The following is a 14049-nucleotide window of genomic DNA, read 5'->3' as shown; positions in this document are numbered from 1 at the left end:
TATTTGAAATCACAACCCACTCTCCCTTCCAATCTGACGTTCTCCACCCTTCATACTCTCTGTGAATTTTCTCCATGTTCTGACCATGCTCTACGTTTGCTACATTGTGCATGTTTTCTGTTTCCCTAAAGCCACACGAAGGCAAGACCTCTGTCCACTGTTCTTTCTTCTAGCACATACAGTAGTAGTGATTGGCATTTAGTAGGTGTTCAAAAATACTTGAATGAATACATGACCGAATTCCATGTCCAGGGTATTAAATGTCTTATGATTTTCTGAGTTTGATGTGAGCCCCAGAAAAGCCTAGCAAGTTAGGCTGTTAGATGAGGAAACCGAGGTCCATGGGAGCTAACTGCTTACCCACGAATGCATGGCCAGTGAATGAGTTTCCTGGAACTTGTACTTCTGACCCCAGTGGAGTTTCTGCCCCCAACCCTCAGCTACTCTCTGATGCCTCATATGATGTTATGAAAGCTTCAGGGCATTCATTGCTGTTTATTGCTCATTGCAGTGTGGATGAGAAAACCCCATACCTAGCTTTGGGAGCTGTGAAGAATATCTCCCTAAACATCTCCATCTCAAACCTTGGGGACGACGCCTACGATGCCAACGTGTCCTTCAATGTTTCCCGCGAGCTCTTCTTTATCAACATGTGGCAGAAGGTAAGGAAGGCACCCCCAAAAGGGAGCCTTTGTTCCGTCTGGTGCGTTCTCTGACTTTCATCACAGCTTGGAACATGCAGTGGTTCTGCAAAGCCTGTTTCATTATGTGGGGCATCATTTGGAACTCTGGAGATTTTTCCTCCTCCTGGACTTAGAAGGTGCGTTGGTGCGGCCAAAGAAGAAACCATAGATACCTACAGGGTGCTGGAGTGATATCCATATCTAACACTGCCCCCCATCCATTTTGTCTCGTGGAACCCTCCCCCTCCTGTTTTGTCTCACCACTTCTCCAAACACTCGCATGTTCTAGAGAATTCCAGTTGTACATCGGTAGTTGCAAGGAACGAGATAAGAAATGAGGACAAATCGCTGCCTGTTATCACCACTGGTGCACTTGACTGTTTCCATGAAAGGGTCACGTATGTCAGCCTAAGCTTTGGCATGTTTATTTACAATATATTTGAGTGAATTGAGGAAATTAAATTACTTTCATGAAATGAATACATTTTTCAGCATGAACTAATGTACTTGAATGAATTGAAGTTTAAGTAGAGTGACTCAGAAAGGAAAAAGCAGTTGGTATTCTCTCCTGTCCTGTAATCCAACTCAGTGAACCACCTATGGGAAGAAAGAAGAACGAGTCACCAGGAGGCAATAGGAATGAGTGGGCTCAGACAGACCTCGCCCTTCCCGGTGGTTGCTCTAACTCTTGACAGCAGTTTTGAAGGCAAATCTTGTCACTTTTCAACATGTTTACAACATGGAACTACAGTACCTTGACATCTGTGTTAAACAGAACCAAAATCACTTTCTGAGGAACAGTCGTGCCCTGACCACAGAGGAGCACTGAGCGTGCCTTCAAGCCCATGGCAAGCTCACCAGTTTTGACAGGATTACACCAACCTTGCCCAGCTTAGGGGGCACCTGAAGGCTATAGAGAGATCTGTAGTGATGGGGCTCCAAGAACTTTACAAGAGGTTATCACAAATCTCTGCTGCTTCATAGCTTTTAGGAACGCCAGGGTTGGGAAGGTCACAAAAGCGATCAAGAAGGACTATGAGAAGGGCACACTTCCCATTCTCTGTAAGCTAAAATTGTCCTGGGGTAAGCCCAGTCAAGAGAGAACCAAGTATCTCTAGGGTTCTAGTATCTCTGGCTCCATACAGAATGTCTTTTATAGGATTTCCTGTGCTGTGCCATCGTCTTGTAGGGGATGGATTTGGGGAAGGGGCAGACTCAAAGACAGATCTGTAAAACTCCTCTCTGGGGTAACTGAAAGGATGTGGTTGGTGACTTGGGTCATTATGTTGCAGGTTCCTTTCACTTAGGACCCACCGGAGAAATTTCTCTCTGGCCTCAGAATTAGGAAGAGCTGTGTCTCCCCAAGTACCTTGGCTTATTTTTGCCTATAGACACAGTCATCCTTGTGACAAAGCTTTGTTCTGTCTGTTGTCCGCTACAAAGTTGAGAGCTGGCCCCGCTCTTTCGGTATATAGGATTTGGTAGTATTATTTCATAAACTGTATAACTGCCTATATCTCACTTTACTTCCTTCATCATAGGTTTCTTTTTAGCATGGAGGCTACATAATATTCTGTCATAAAGTATTCTATGGGATTATCCTTAAATTCCTGTTATGTAGATATTTCATTCTAGTTTTATTCTCTTTAATGCTGTGATGAGGGGCGCCTAGGTGGCTCAGTCTGTTAAGCATCTGGCTCTTGATTCCGGCTCAGGTCACGATCTCACAGTTTGTGAGATTGAGCCTCATGTCAGGCTCTGTGCTGAGCATGGACCCTGCTTGGGATTCCCTCTCTCCCTCTCCCTGTCTCCCTCTCTCTCTGCCCCAACCCGGCTCGTGTGCGTGCCTGTGTGCTTTCTCGCTTAAAATAAATATTTTTTTTTAAATTGAAAAACAATACTGTGATGACTGTCTCTCACAGAGATTGCCCTGAACAAGTGATTTTATCTTTAGTCTTGTAACTCTCTGGGGGACGGGCCACAGCAGTGATTAACCACCCACTATATGCCAGGGGTTTCACACGCATCTTCCCATTCCCTCCTTACTGTGTAGGATCTGGGCACATCTGCCATATTGGAGGAATGCTGCAGGAGAGAAGTGAGGGAAGCAGGATGAGGCAGGGAAAGGGCTGAGTAAGGGGATGCTGTTGTAAAATGTAGCCTTAGTCTGAATGATAGGGTAGAAAGACGCGGAGGAATGCTCAAGAGCATAAATCACTCAGCAGAATCGTCCCCTCTTGAAGTGGGAGGAGAACACCATTCCCACCCTTGTATCATACTGACTACCTTGAGGAGTAGTAAGTAACCCCCCGGGCATTCTTGATGAGGGGCTCTAGTCAGGTGAGGACAGTGTACCTGGGAAGGCCACAGGTATGTCATTAGCTCCTATAGCCGATCATTTTTGTCTCTTATCCATCGAATCCCAACGAGCTTTGGCACAGGGAGCCCTGGTTTCAATTTGGCAGAGAGTTGACAAGGTTTCGGGGCTCTTCTGGATGTGGGACGCATTAGTGTGAAAAGGTGGCAGGGTACAGAGACAGCCCGTAGCTGCCGTGGGGGCAGGACTGTCTAGAAAAACAGGGAAGATGACCCTCAATGTGATAGGAGAAGGTAAAGAAACAAAAATTCCTCTCCCATGACCACAACTGCACGTGGAAATGTAGATGGCATCACTCAGCCCAGAGCAAGATTCTAATAGCACCCAGATGGGTGGTACAAAGGAACCAAGAGAGCCCACCCACCGCACGTAGGCCTAAGAGAACCAACATGGACCCTACAAAAAGATTCTACCACATAAACTAAGATGAGTGTAACTCAGGACACAGAAGAAAAGCATACCCTTTAGAAAGATTATTAATAGAAAACAAAAGTCAATTTTACAGAGCACCCACTTTTGTTCTTGATGAAATGCAAGAAAAATATGAGCACCACAAAAGATCAGAGAGTAGAATGATAAACTGGGATGAAAAAGGAATGAACTGAGAGGCCAAAAAAATAAAGGTTGTAGATAGGATAAGGAAATATAATGAAACCAAGAAAGCAATGGCAGAATTAAAACGTGCTGTAATTAGGAAAGAGCAGAATTAGTAGTATGGAAATCTGATTCATTGCTGTACAGGACATATTTGAGATGGTCTCTGAGGATTCAGAGAAAAAAAAAAGTCAGTGAAGAAGGATGACGGTGAAAACTATACATGTAGAAGGTGGAGACTGGAGAATCAGCATAGATAAGTGGGTCCAGAATACTTGGAATAGAAGACACGAGTAGATACCAAAGAAGGATCTCCATTCTCTTGAATGATCTCTGCAAATACCAGGCAAAAATACTGAGAACACTTTCATGTCAACACACAGCTTCACGAGATTTTTAATTTTCAAAATGTGAAAGTGATGCTACTGATACCTAACACAAAACAAAGAAACCAATGTTCCATAGACTTCTTTAACAGTATTAAAAAGTCAGAGTAGGTTCTTGTCAATTAAGAATTCTATACCCAGCCAAGTTGCACTCCCTCGTGAAGGCAAAATGAAGACATCCCTGAATATGTGAGTATTCATGAAGTCTGTTAACTCTCCTAGTTTAGATTTCCCCCAAAGCAGACTCTGACACTATGACGTAGGTACAGGTGGTTTATTTGGGGAGCGATCTCAGGAGGCACGTTGTGGGAGTGGTGCGTTTAGATGGGGAAGGGATGAAAGCTAGGAAAGTGTGTGCTGACGAGCCATGGGGAATTTGGGCTGTGTCCTGCTGCAGACCTTCTCAGACAGTCTCTGTGGAACACGCTCTCAGAGTCACTCCCAGGGGTAAGGAAGCTGCTAGAGGATTTCTCCACCAACTTTTTCTTTTTGAGAGAGAGAGAAAGGGAAAGAGAAAGAGAGTACACAAGGGGCACCTGGGTGACTGAGTCCGTTAAGCCTCTGACTTTGACTCAAGTCATGATCTCACAATTCCTGAGTTCGAGCCCCGCATCAGGCTCTGTGCTGACAGCACAGAGCCTGGAGCCTGCTTTGGATTCTGTGTCTTTCTGTCTCTCTCCCTCTCTCTGCCCCCCCTTCAAAAAAATAAACTTTAAAAAAAAACATGCAAGCAGGGGAGAGGGACAGAGAGGGAAAGAAACAGAAAGAGAGTGAGAGAGAGAGAATCTTAAGAAGGTTCCATGCTCTGTGCAGAGCCTGACATAAGGCTCCATCCCACAACCCCAGGATCATGACCTGAGCCAAAATCAAGAGTGACTGAGCCACTCAGGCGCCCCAGATTTCTTCACCAACTCTCACCACTCATCCACAGAAAATCACTCCAAGGGCTTTAACACCCTGGCACTTCCAGCCTTCTCTGGCTATGAGCCACACTCCCTGGGGTGAGTGAACAATTCCAGCAGTGAGAAGTTGGAAGCCTCTGGCCCAGAGGGCACTGGCTTCAGGTGACCAACCCTTTGGTTAGTTCTAGGGAATGTGAGCAAGGCAGCATCTGCTTCAATAACTGTTGAAGCTTTAATAAGCATGAAACTATTCCTGAGAAATAGGATACTTACAGATAAAGCACTCAAGAATAGAGTCGTCGAATAAAGTGTTAGGGCCAAAGAAACGTAGAAGTAAGAAAAAAACAAATTTTGCAAACGTTTAAAATAGGAAGCAAATGTTAAAAAAAAAAAAAAAAGATTTATTGCCCCAGTAAAGACATAATTGAAACAATTAACTTAAAAACTAAGACTGTAATATCAGTTGTACCGTACAAATTTGGGAAGAAACATAATCTCATCACTGTTGCTGCTTCACATTCTTCAGAAGGGAGTTTGGACTCCTCAGCTGTTGGTGAGAGGCCATTCTGAGCCGCCGCTTCCTGCCTCCCCTCTTCCCCAGCCTCGGTGTTCGCCATGCCCCACATATGCACTTGAATCCAGTCATAATTCAGTCCCAAAGCTGCCTTTATCCTAGAATTCCCTCCGCCCCCATTTTCTTCAGTGAACTTCCCTGCCCTCAGATCTCCACTCCGATGCCTCCCCTGGCTGCATGGGTGATGTGGGTGGGTGGGTGGGTGGCTCTCCCTCTGTCCAAAGCCACAAGGCGGCTCAGGGCATAGGCCTCCAAGGTCTCTGGTCTTCTCTGTCGTCACCCAGTTGGTGATGTATTCGTTTCTGAGACTGGACAAAACGTCTCCCCTAACACGGACTCTTCTGTCCTCTGTAATGCAGAACTGCTTCCAAAGATTCATGCTGGCTCTTTCCTGTAAGGGAAGACTGGTTACAAAAATGTGGGATGCACATTGGATAACCATCTGCTGGCTTTTCTCTCGCCTCCATCAAGCTAACGTGAAAACACTCCGTAAAATGGGGCTTCGTGTGCCGGTGGCCGCTCATTGGCTGGCACGTGCGGGTTGGCCGGGGCGCAGCCCACGGCGGTGGTCGTGTAGTGGCCGTCTGTGAAGCCGTGTGCCGGGTCTCATAGGGATGGGGGAGGGGTCCAGTGGAAAAGGAGAGTAAAGAACAACGGAGACGATGGGCTTGGAGCACATCTGCACCGCACAGCCCCAGGGTCACATTCAGGTTAGATTCTGCGTGAGCGGCACCCCCGGAATACCACCCCACAGGCTACGTGGATGGTGCCCCCCCCTCCGGAGTTGTACAGCCACGTGGCTGTGGGGTCAAGGGAAAGTTGAGTTTTAATTTCTCGCCGCGATGCCGCTCGGCACACAGCGGCTCTTCTTGCCTCCGTGGAACAGGAACGCATTTGTTCAGACAGCAGTCGTTAGGTACCTGCTAAGTGCCAGGGGCCGTACCAACGGCTGGGGGACCCAAAGACGAGGAAGGGCCGGTTCCTGCTTGCGAAGAACTCCTGGCTTAGTGGGGTGCGAGGCATGTCAGCAAACAGCACCGGAGGCCAACTGCTGTCCAGAGCACTGGGACATGACATTGCTCTGAAGCACGTGATGACCTACACCAGCTAGTCTCGGGTTGCCTGAAGCTCCCAGATAAGTGCTGGGGAAAGAGGATGGGCCGCCTCTGAAGAGTTGATATCAGCTGGTGCTGCCGTCGCAGAGCTGGGATGGATGAGTGAGTTTATTCAGTGAAGGGGAGAGCTGGCTGGAGCCCCGTGAGAGGGCAGAGGAAAAGGGACAGGAGCGATCCAGCAAGGTGGAAAAAGGCTTTCCCGTGTGGGTCCAAGGGCCAGCGGCGCTCCGAGTGGCAGCGTGGCCTCTGGACGTTTTAGGAATGCAGATGCCTGCTGTCCTATGCTGAAGTTGCTTGTCGGTTGGGTCTCCAGCACTCAGGAATGCTTCATGTGGCCAGACAGATAAGCTCAAAGAAGAGGCCGGGTGCGTGGTCACGTATCTTCATGGCAGTCAGTGCCTGTTAGGGCCCGCATGGGAACAGACAGGGACATGGACAGTTGTAAGCTTTAAGATAGTGCAAGGGTACTCCCAGGTGACCTTTGGGTCCCAAGGGGGCGTGGTGGCTTGCCACAGAGTTACAGAAGAGGTCATGCTTGGCGAGAAAGAACGAGGAGGGGGTCCCTGACCTAGCACCCTCTGTAGCGTGAGTGCTCTCTTGGTTTGGATCTCCCAGACGCTGACCTTGAAGCAAGGAATTGAGGGCAGTTTGTTTGAGAGGTGCAAGAAATACTGGGAGGGAAATGGAGCAGCGACAGACAGGTGGAGGCAGCTAATGCAGGGGGTGCTGTTCAACCAGCTGCCACAGTGGGCAGTGGGACTTTATCCCAGGACAACCCTGGGAAGCAGTGTAAAACCCAAACTGGGGGGCTGAGGCAGCTGGGGGAGTCAGTGGTTGAAGCTTTCTAGGAGCACGCATCCCCCAGACCTCTATTCTGTGCTGTGCGTGGCCAGAACAACCAACCTCATTCTGGAAAGTTCCATTCAAGCACAGGGTTGCAGCCGCTGGCAACTGGAAGTGGGGCGGGGCACCCTGAAAGGTGTAACACGTCTGTGTGAGGTTCCCCAGCACCTGTCGAGATGCCCACAGGGTTGGAAGCATTTGCAACCTAAACACCTCACTTTCTAGACTTCCAGAAGTCACAAGTTAGCGTAACGGAACTTTGCCCGGGTTCTAGCTCGAGAACTAGCGATGCACACCTCACGGTCTTACGGGAGTGGCGCAAGGCTAGTATTGTAAGTGGGACAAGGGGCCCAGGCGTGGGACAGTAGGAGGCAGGGACGACTGTGGGAAAACGGGGCCTCATCCAGAGAGAGCAGGCCACGGTTCCCAGGTGGGAGTGAGGGCCGATGCAGCCAGATTTCCTACTTTTCAAGAAAAGCCAGAAGTCCACATTTTTATGTGAAATCTCATGACTTTGGCAGCTAATTAAAATGTTTTCTGAACATTGTATGGGCCAAACAAAACATATCCAACTGACTGCATCCAGTCTGTAGGCCACCAACTCGTGACCTCTGGCTTAGCTGTTTTCCATATGCTGTAGGCAGTTCTGCTGCCTGCCTGTTGTCACATGGATCTGTATCTGGGGTAGACCCTGGTGTGTGTGCAGGCGTGACTACATTTCATACCTGTCCCTGGGTGGCAGGTTAGCTAGCCAAAGAGATTGGAGTTTGGGGGTTCAAGTGTGAGTGTCTGCTTGCGGGGGAGGGAGGGTCGACTTACAGGTAGTAGCCATAGCACTTTAAAGCCAATGATGTTCTCAAAACCCTTGCGCGATTGCAAGAGGCAGCCAAGCCGGGGGTTGTGCTTCAGAAATTCTTAGAAGTAACACAGCAAGCCGCCAAGGTGGGGGAGAGGGAAGGCGAGGCTCTCGCTCCCATCCCACGCAGATGCAGAAACTCAGCTCTGTTTCTTGCGCTCAGCGGGACCTTGAGCCAAGGGTCTTCTCTCTGTGACTCAGTTTCCTTCTCTGTGAAATGAGACGTGCTGAGGGTCAAATGGCGTCTATGCAGACTACTCGTACATGATGCGCGGCTACCATGGCGGCCCCCGCCACCCACAAGCACCAAGTCTATAATTCATTCATTTACTCAGAAGGTATGCATTGGTCACCTACTCCAGACCAAGATTACATGCTGAGGGGGAGGAGGGGAAAAAAGCGAGAATACTAGACGGTGCGCTGTCAGTCAGAGGGTGTTGACTCTTCCTTTTTTTTTTTTTTTATGTTTATTTTATTTTGAGAGAGACAGAGAGGAGTATGAGCGGGGAAGGGGCAGGGAGGGAGGTTAGAGAGAATCCCAAGCAGGCTCCGTGCTGTCAGCACAGAGCCCAACACGGCTTGAACCCTTGAACCATGAGATCATGACCTGAGCCCAAATCAAGAATTGGACGCTTAACCCACTGACCCAGCCAGGTGCCCAGACTCTTCCTTTTAAACTGAAAATCAAGACCTGTGGTCTTAACAAAGGGATTGCAGGAGTGTGTGTGCATGGGCGTGTGCCTTCATAACATCAAAAAATATAGCTAGTGTTAAACTGAACATATTTTTATATTTAATTAGTTACCTTTATTTAAAAAATTGAAATTACATGAAAATAATGGAAAATTTGGTGTATATGTGTGTGTGTGTTTGTAACTATACATATATGTATTGTGTAACTATATATGTATATATATGTATATGTGTAAATATATATATTTACACGTGTATATGTGTAAATATATATATCAGTTAAGTGGGCTAACTTTTGTAGTCCCCATTTGTTTGCTTTTAATAATGCCTATTGATTGGGGCGCCTGGGTGGCTCAGACGGTTGAGCGTCCGACTTCAGCTCAGGTCATGATCTCAGAGCTTGTGAGTTCGAGCCCCGTGTCAGGCTCTGTGCTGACCGCTCGGGGCCTGGAGCCTGCTTCTGCTTCTATGTCTCCCTCTCTCTCTGCCCCTAACCCACTCGTATTCTGTCTCTGTCTCTCTCAAAAATAAATAAACATTAAAAAAAATGTTTTTTTAATAATGCCTATTGATTTTTTTTTTTCATTACTATTTGCCGAAGTGTTAGAATTTTTGGTTTGGGGATGTCGACTTTTTAAAATCCAAGCTCTATAATGGTTCAAATGTGTGATATGTGTGATGAATGTCAGAGTTTAGAGAATGAGGAAAAGAATGTACTCCCGAAACAATGTAGGGCTAGGCCCGGAGTCTTTAGGCAGGGAGAGTGATAAATTTGGAGGGTGATGGGGGGTTCGTGGGGTCTGGAGCCAACGAGCAAGAAAGAATTCTTGAAGATGTCTTTGGTGTAAAAAGGTGATTTTATGAAAGCATAGGGACAGGACCTGGAGGCAGGAAGAGCTGCACTGAAAGTGTGGGGGGCCGGGGGGAGGGTGACCGTTTCATGGAGTCAGAGACAAAGTCAAGAGGGAGTTTCCAGAGAGACGTTCATGTGCTGAAGGCTTACTGGAGGCCTAGCTGTTGTCAATCTAAGGTTGTTTTTCTCTCTAGCAAAGCATTAACCGTAAGATTGTAGGGAGTTCCTGGACTTTAGGCTGTGGACGGGATTGCCTTTTTCTTAACCATTTGCTTTTTGTTTTGTTTTGTCCTTTCCTGTTTTGGGTAGCCGGGGGTGTCCAAGGAATATCACACATGTCCCACCTAGGGAGGGGGGCGGTGCTAGCTTGTGCTTGCCCCTTAGCCTGCATCATGCTCCCTCATCAGAGAGGACCGACCCAAAGGTCTGCAGGCCCAGTGAAGCCTGGTGGGGGGAATCCAGCATTTTTATATGGACTAAGGAAATAGAAGAGAGGACAGAAGTTTGTGACATGCTGGAGGAAGAACCAAGAAAGAGCAAACAGACCAGGGAAGACCGGTGAGACTCAGTCTTGGGATTGCCGGAAGGAAAGAGACCAGTAAGGAAACAGTAGAGTCCTGAATCCCACTGGGAAAATGGAGACCTACCACTTACATTGCCTTTTAGAGCTTTCTGCCCTTTCAAGTTCATAAGAAACATAGTTAGTGCCCGGCCCCGGTTGTTTGTAAGTCACTGAATCCCACTGACACACTGGTGTCACCATCTAACCTCCCTGAGAGACTGAGGTAGAGAAGTGGGCACCAGGCCCTTCTGTCTTCTCCCACGACAGGGCCTAGTGTGGGAAGCCTGATGATGTCCATTAGAAGTGGTGTGAAGGAAAGCTTAGTTTTGCTCTTTCTGAGGAGTGCTTTGCATTCCAAATTAAACTTGGCCTCTGAGTTGAAAGCACCAGGTCAGCTTTTGTGGCATTCAATGGCTTGTTCTTTATGACAAAGGCAGAGAGGGCTCATAAGTTTGTTTTTCTTGTAAAGTGATTCTTCCAGTTTGTATCTACCTTTACCACAGAAAGGCCTTCTCTCAGGGGCTTCTCTCTTCTCCCTTTCAGGGCAAACCACTCAAGATGGCGCCAGGCGATAAAAATGATCCCATTTCTAACCCAAAGAAGAGTGGGAAAGATTAGGGACTTACGTGTTTGTATGCCTTTATATTTGTGGGAGTGCCCTGGCCTGTTCTCAGATAGAAGTTTGCACACAGGAACTGCACCTGCACCAAGGAACACGACGAGATGTCTTCTGTGGAGCTGGGAAGGCCAGCCTTGCGTCAGGAAGGGTTTCCAGGCAGGAGCGCGAGTGGCGTGGCCGTTGGTGTGAGCACATTTCAAAGAGCCTGCCTTCCCTCTGCAGCTGCTCTCCTTCATGGCAGGAGCTGATTTTCATTGTGTTCTGCTTTCTCCCGTCTCTTGTCAAGTTAATAGTCGCCCCGAGTAAAATGCAACCCTTAGATGTTTATAGTCATCTTGGCCCGGCCATTAAGATGATGAATGAACTTGCTTCTTGCCCTTGTAAGGGAGGCCTGAGGGTGGATATCGATACTCAGAAAATAATAAGTCTTTTCCGCCCCTTTTCTGTTTTTAATCCAGTGCCCCAAGCCCCTCGGTGACTTTACCTTGAACTTCCTGCATAATGCCAGGCAGAAAAAACTCACCGGGTTCCAAGCCTATCTGTGGCTCTGACACAGCAGCGCGTTCTTTTCCTCTTTCTTCCCTTGTCGGTCTTCCCCATCCCGCTTGCCGAGGGTAAATCCCAAGTTGCCTAGTGCCTTTCCCATTTCTGAGCTCTTTCTGCTGGTTGCTGCCCTTCCTCCTGGAGAGGACAAGAGTGGGTGGTAGGGAGCAGGTACCCTGAGGCCAGGTTCCTAGTTCCTCACCTGGATTACTTGGCCTTGCGGCCAGGTCAGAGATTCTAACCCCTGGAGAAATTGTGCCTGAGAGCCAGCCTGGGCCCTTCCTGCCCCAGTCGGCAGTGAGAGGTGATAGAAAAACCCAGATGTCCATTTCCCATCACAACGTGGCCTCGGTGTTCCACGGTGGGGCTCGTTTTTCACATATATGAAAAGCTTCATTTGTGTATTCACTGTGTTTGGAAGGAAGGCTACGTTTTGCTTTAGAAATGTCAACAGAGCCTTAGCTACAACAAGGATCAATTAAGAAGGACGTTTCCCAGAGCTGCAGGACTTGGGTAAATCTATGGGGGGAGGGGTTATTTTAGAAAACATGTGTTAAACCTCTGGATTTTTTTTTCTAATGAATTGAAAAACAGCAATTTAATAATTTCCTCTTCTAAGGGGAAGGAGAGTCTTGGATTTTAAATCTTTTTCATAAAGCAGTGCAACACCTCTTAAAAGGAAAGCCATGAAAATGGACTGCTAAGCCAAGGCAAACAAAAGAAAACGAAAAAGATTAAGGAGAACAAGGGTGCCTCAGGCTGGGTTTCCCTGAAGCAGACGCAGAGGGAGTGGGGAAGCGGGGAAGCGGGACAGGGCAGGGGTGATCTCAGGCTCAGTGCTGCAGAGGGTGGCCTCTGCCTGATCCTGCAGGGGAGCTGGGAAGTGTGAGTCCCACCTCAGCGAAGTCCTTGTCGAGGTCAGGAAGCTGGGCTTTTGTTCCCCCACGGCACCAGTCATTGGTTAAGGGCCCCTACTGAGGGATCAAAGTCCCAGCACTTTCCGCCTTCTGTGGGTGAGGTGTGGACATAGTGGTCCAGTAGCCTGAGGGCAAGCCTCCAAGGAAGACCCACAGATGCTGGCTCTTGGAAGAAGACACATACTGGAGCCAGAAGGTGGACACCTAGACGGGGTCCTAGGGGATCTGGTGGAACCCTGAAAGTGTTTGCTATAGTAGGATTGCCGCTGACTGGTGTTCTTGGCGTCCTGAAGGCTGTGTTATAAGCATGACAAAGATCCAGCTCTTGACGTGTGTGTGTGTGTGTGTGTGTGTGTGTGTGTGTGTGTGTGTGATATTCTCACGTGATAATGTCAGTGGCACACAGGATATTTCTGCGAGCATCTGAATTTGGGAACAAATATATATGCCCTTGGAATTTCACAGAGAACGTGAATACATAGCTACGTCCTGTTAAGATCCAACTTGCCAGAACTGTTATTTCATCCCTTTGAGGCCAGACTTCCCAGTAGCCTCGCTGCTTCCTGATGGCCACTTACCCAGGCACCTGAGTGTAACTGGCCAGCCTGTCCTCTACCCTAGGCAGATGGATTAAACCACTGATTTTGAAAATAGTTTGGAATGTGTTTGGCTGCATGTAACAGAAAGGCCAACTTTTAGCAGCCGATCCTAATGGGATTTTGACTTTTCTTTTGTAAAGATAAATCCAGAAGTGGTCCGTCCGTCCAGGATTGGGAAGCAACTGTGTGATGCCATCAGGAAACCTAGTTCCTTTGGTCTTTCCGCACAGCCTTCCTTCATGCATGTTGTTTCCTGGTTTCCACTTCCAACACCGCAGCTGCAGTAAGACGAGGAAAGAGAACAGCCCTGCCCCCTTTTATTTATTTTTTATTTTCTTTTCAATAGCTAACATACAGTGCTATGTTGGTTTCAGGTGTGCAATATGGTGATGCCACACTTCTATACATTACTCAGTGCTTATCGTGATAAAGACTCTTAATCCCCTCTTTCACCTATCTCCTGAACCCCCCTCGCATCTGGTGACCACCAGTTTGTTCTTTATATTTATGAGTCTGGGGGTTTTTTTGGTCTCTTTCTCTTTTTTAATTTATTCATTTGTTTTGCTTCTTAAATTCCACATATGAGTGAAATCCTTTGGTATTTGTCTTTCTCTGATTCACTTATTTTGCTTGGCATTATATTCCCTAGACCCATCCATGTTGTTGCAAATGCAAGATATCATCCTTTTTTATGGCCAGGTAATATTTTATTATGTAAAAATATTTATAATCTCTACCCATTCATCTATCAGTGGACACTTGGGTTCCTTTCACAATTTGGCTGTTGTAAATAATGCTGCTACAAACATAGGGGTGTGTGTATCTTTGCGAATTAATGTTTTTGTATTCTTTGGCAAATACCCAGTAGTGGGATTACTGGATCATATGGTAGTTCTGTTTTTAATTTTTTGGAGAAACCTCCATATTGTTCTC

At 47.4% G+C, this 14049-nt stretch overlaps 1 protein-coding gene across 4 annotated transcripts in view; it reads left to right on the top strand.

Moving 5' to 3' along the window:
- Positions 1–14049, top strand: part of ITGA9 (integrin subunit alpha 9) — a 355609-nt gene that overhangs the window by 210777 nt on the left and 130783 nt on the right. For all 4 annotated transcript variants that reach the window (XM_053221698.1, XM_053221699.1, XM_053221700.1 and 1 more), the window contains exon 18: positions 512–662. In XM_053221698.1, the coding sequence (XP_053077673.1) occupies positions 512–662 (151 nt within the window). The remainder of the gene's footprint in view (positions 1–511; positions 663–14049) is intronic.

Source organism: Acinonyx jubatus, chromosome C2, assembly GCF_027475565.1.
Source record: "Acinonyx jubatus isolate Ajub_Pintada_27869175 chromosome C2, VMU_Ajub_asm_v1.0, whole genome shotgun sequence".
Lineage (NCBI taxonomy): Eukaryota > Metazoa > Chordata > Mammalia > Carnivora > Felidae > Acinonyx > Acinonyx jubatus.
This window is presented reverse-complemented; position numbering and strand designations above follow the sequence as displayed.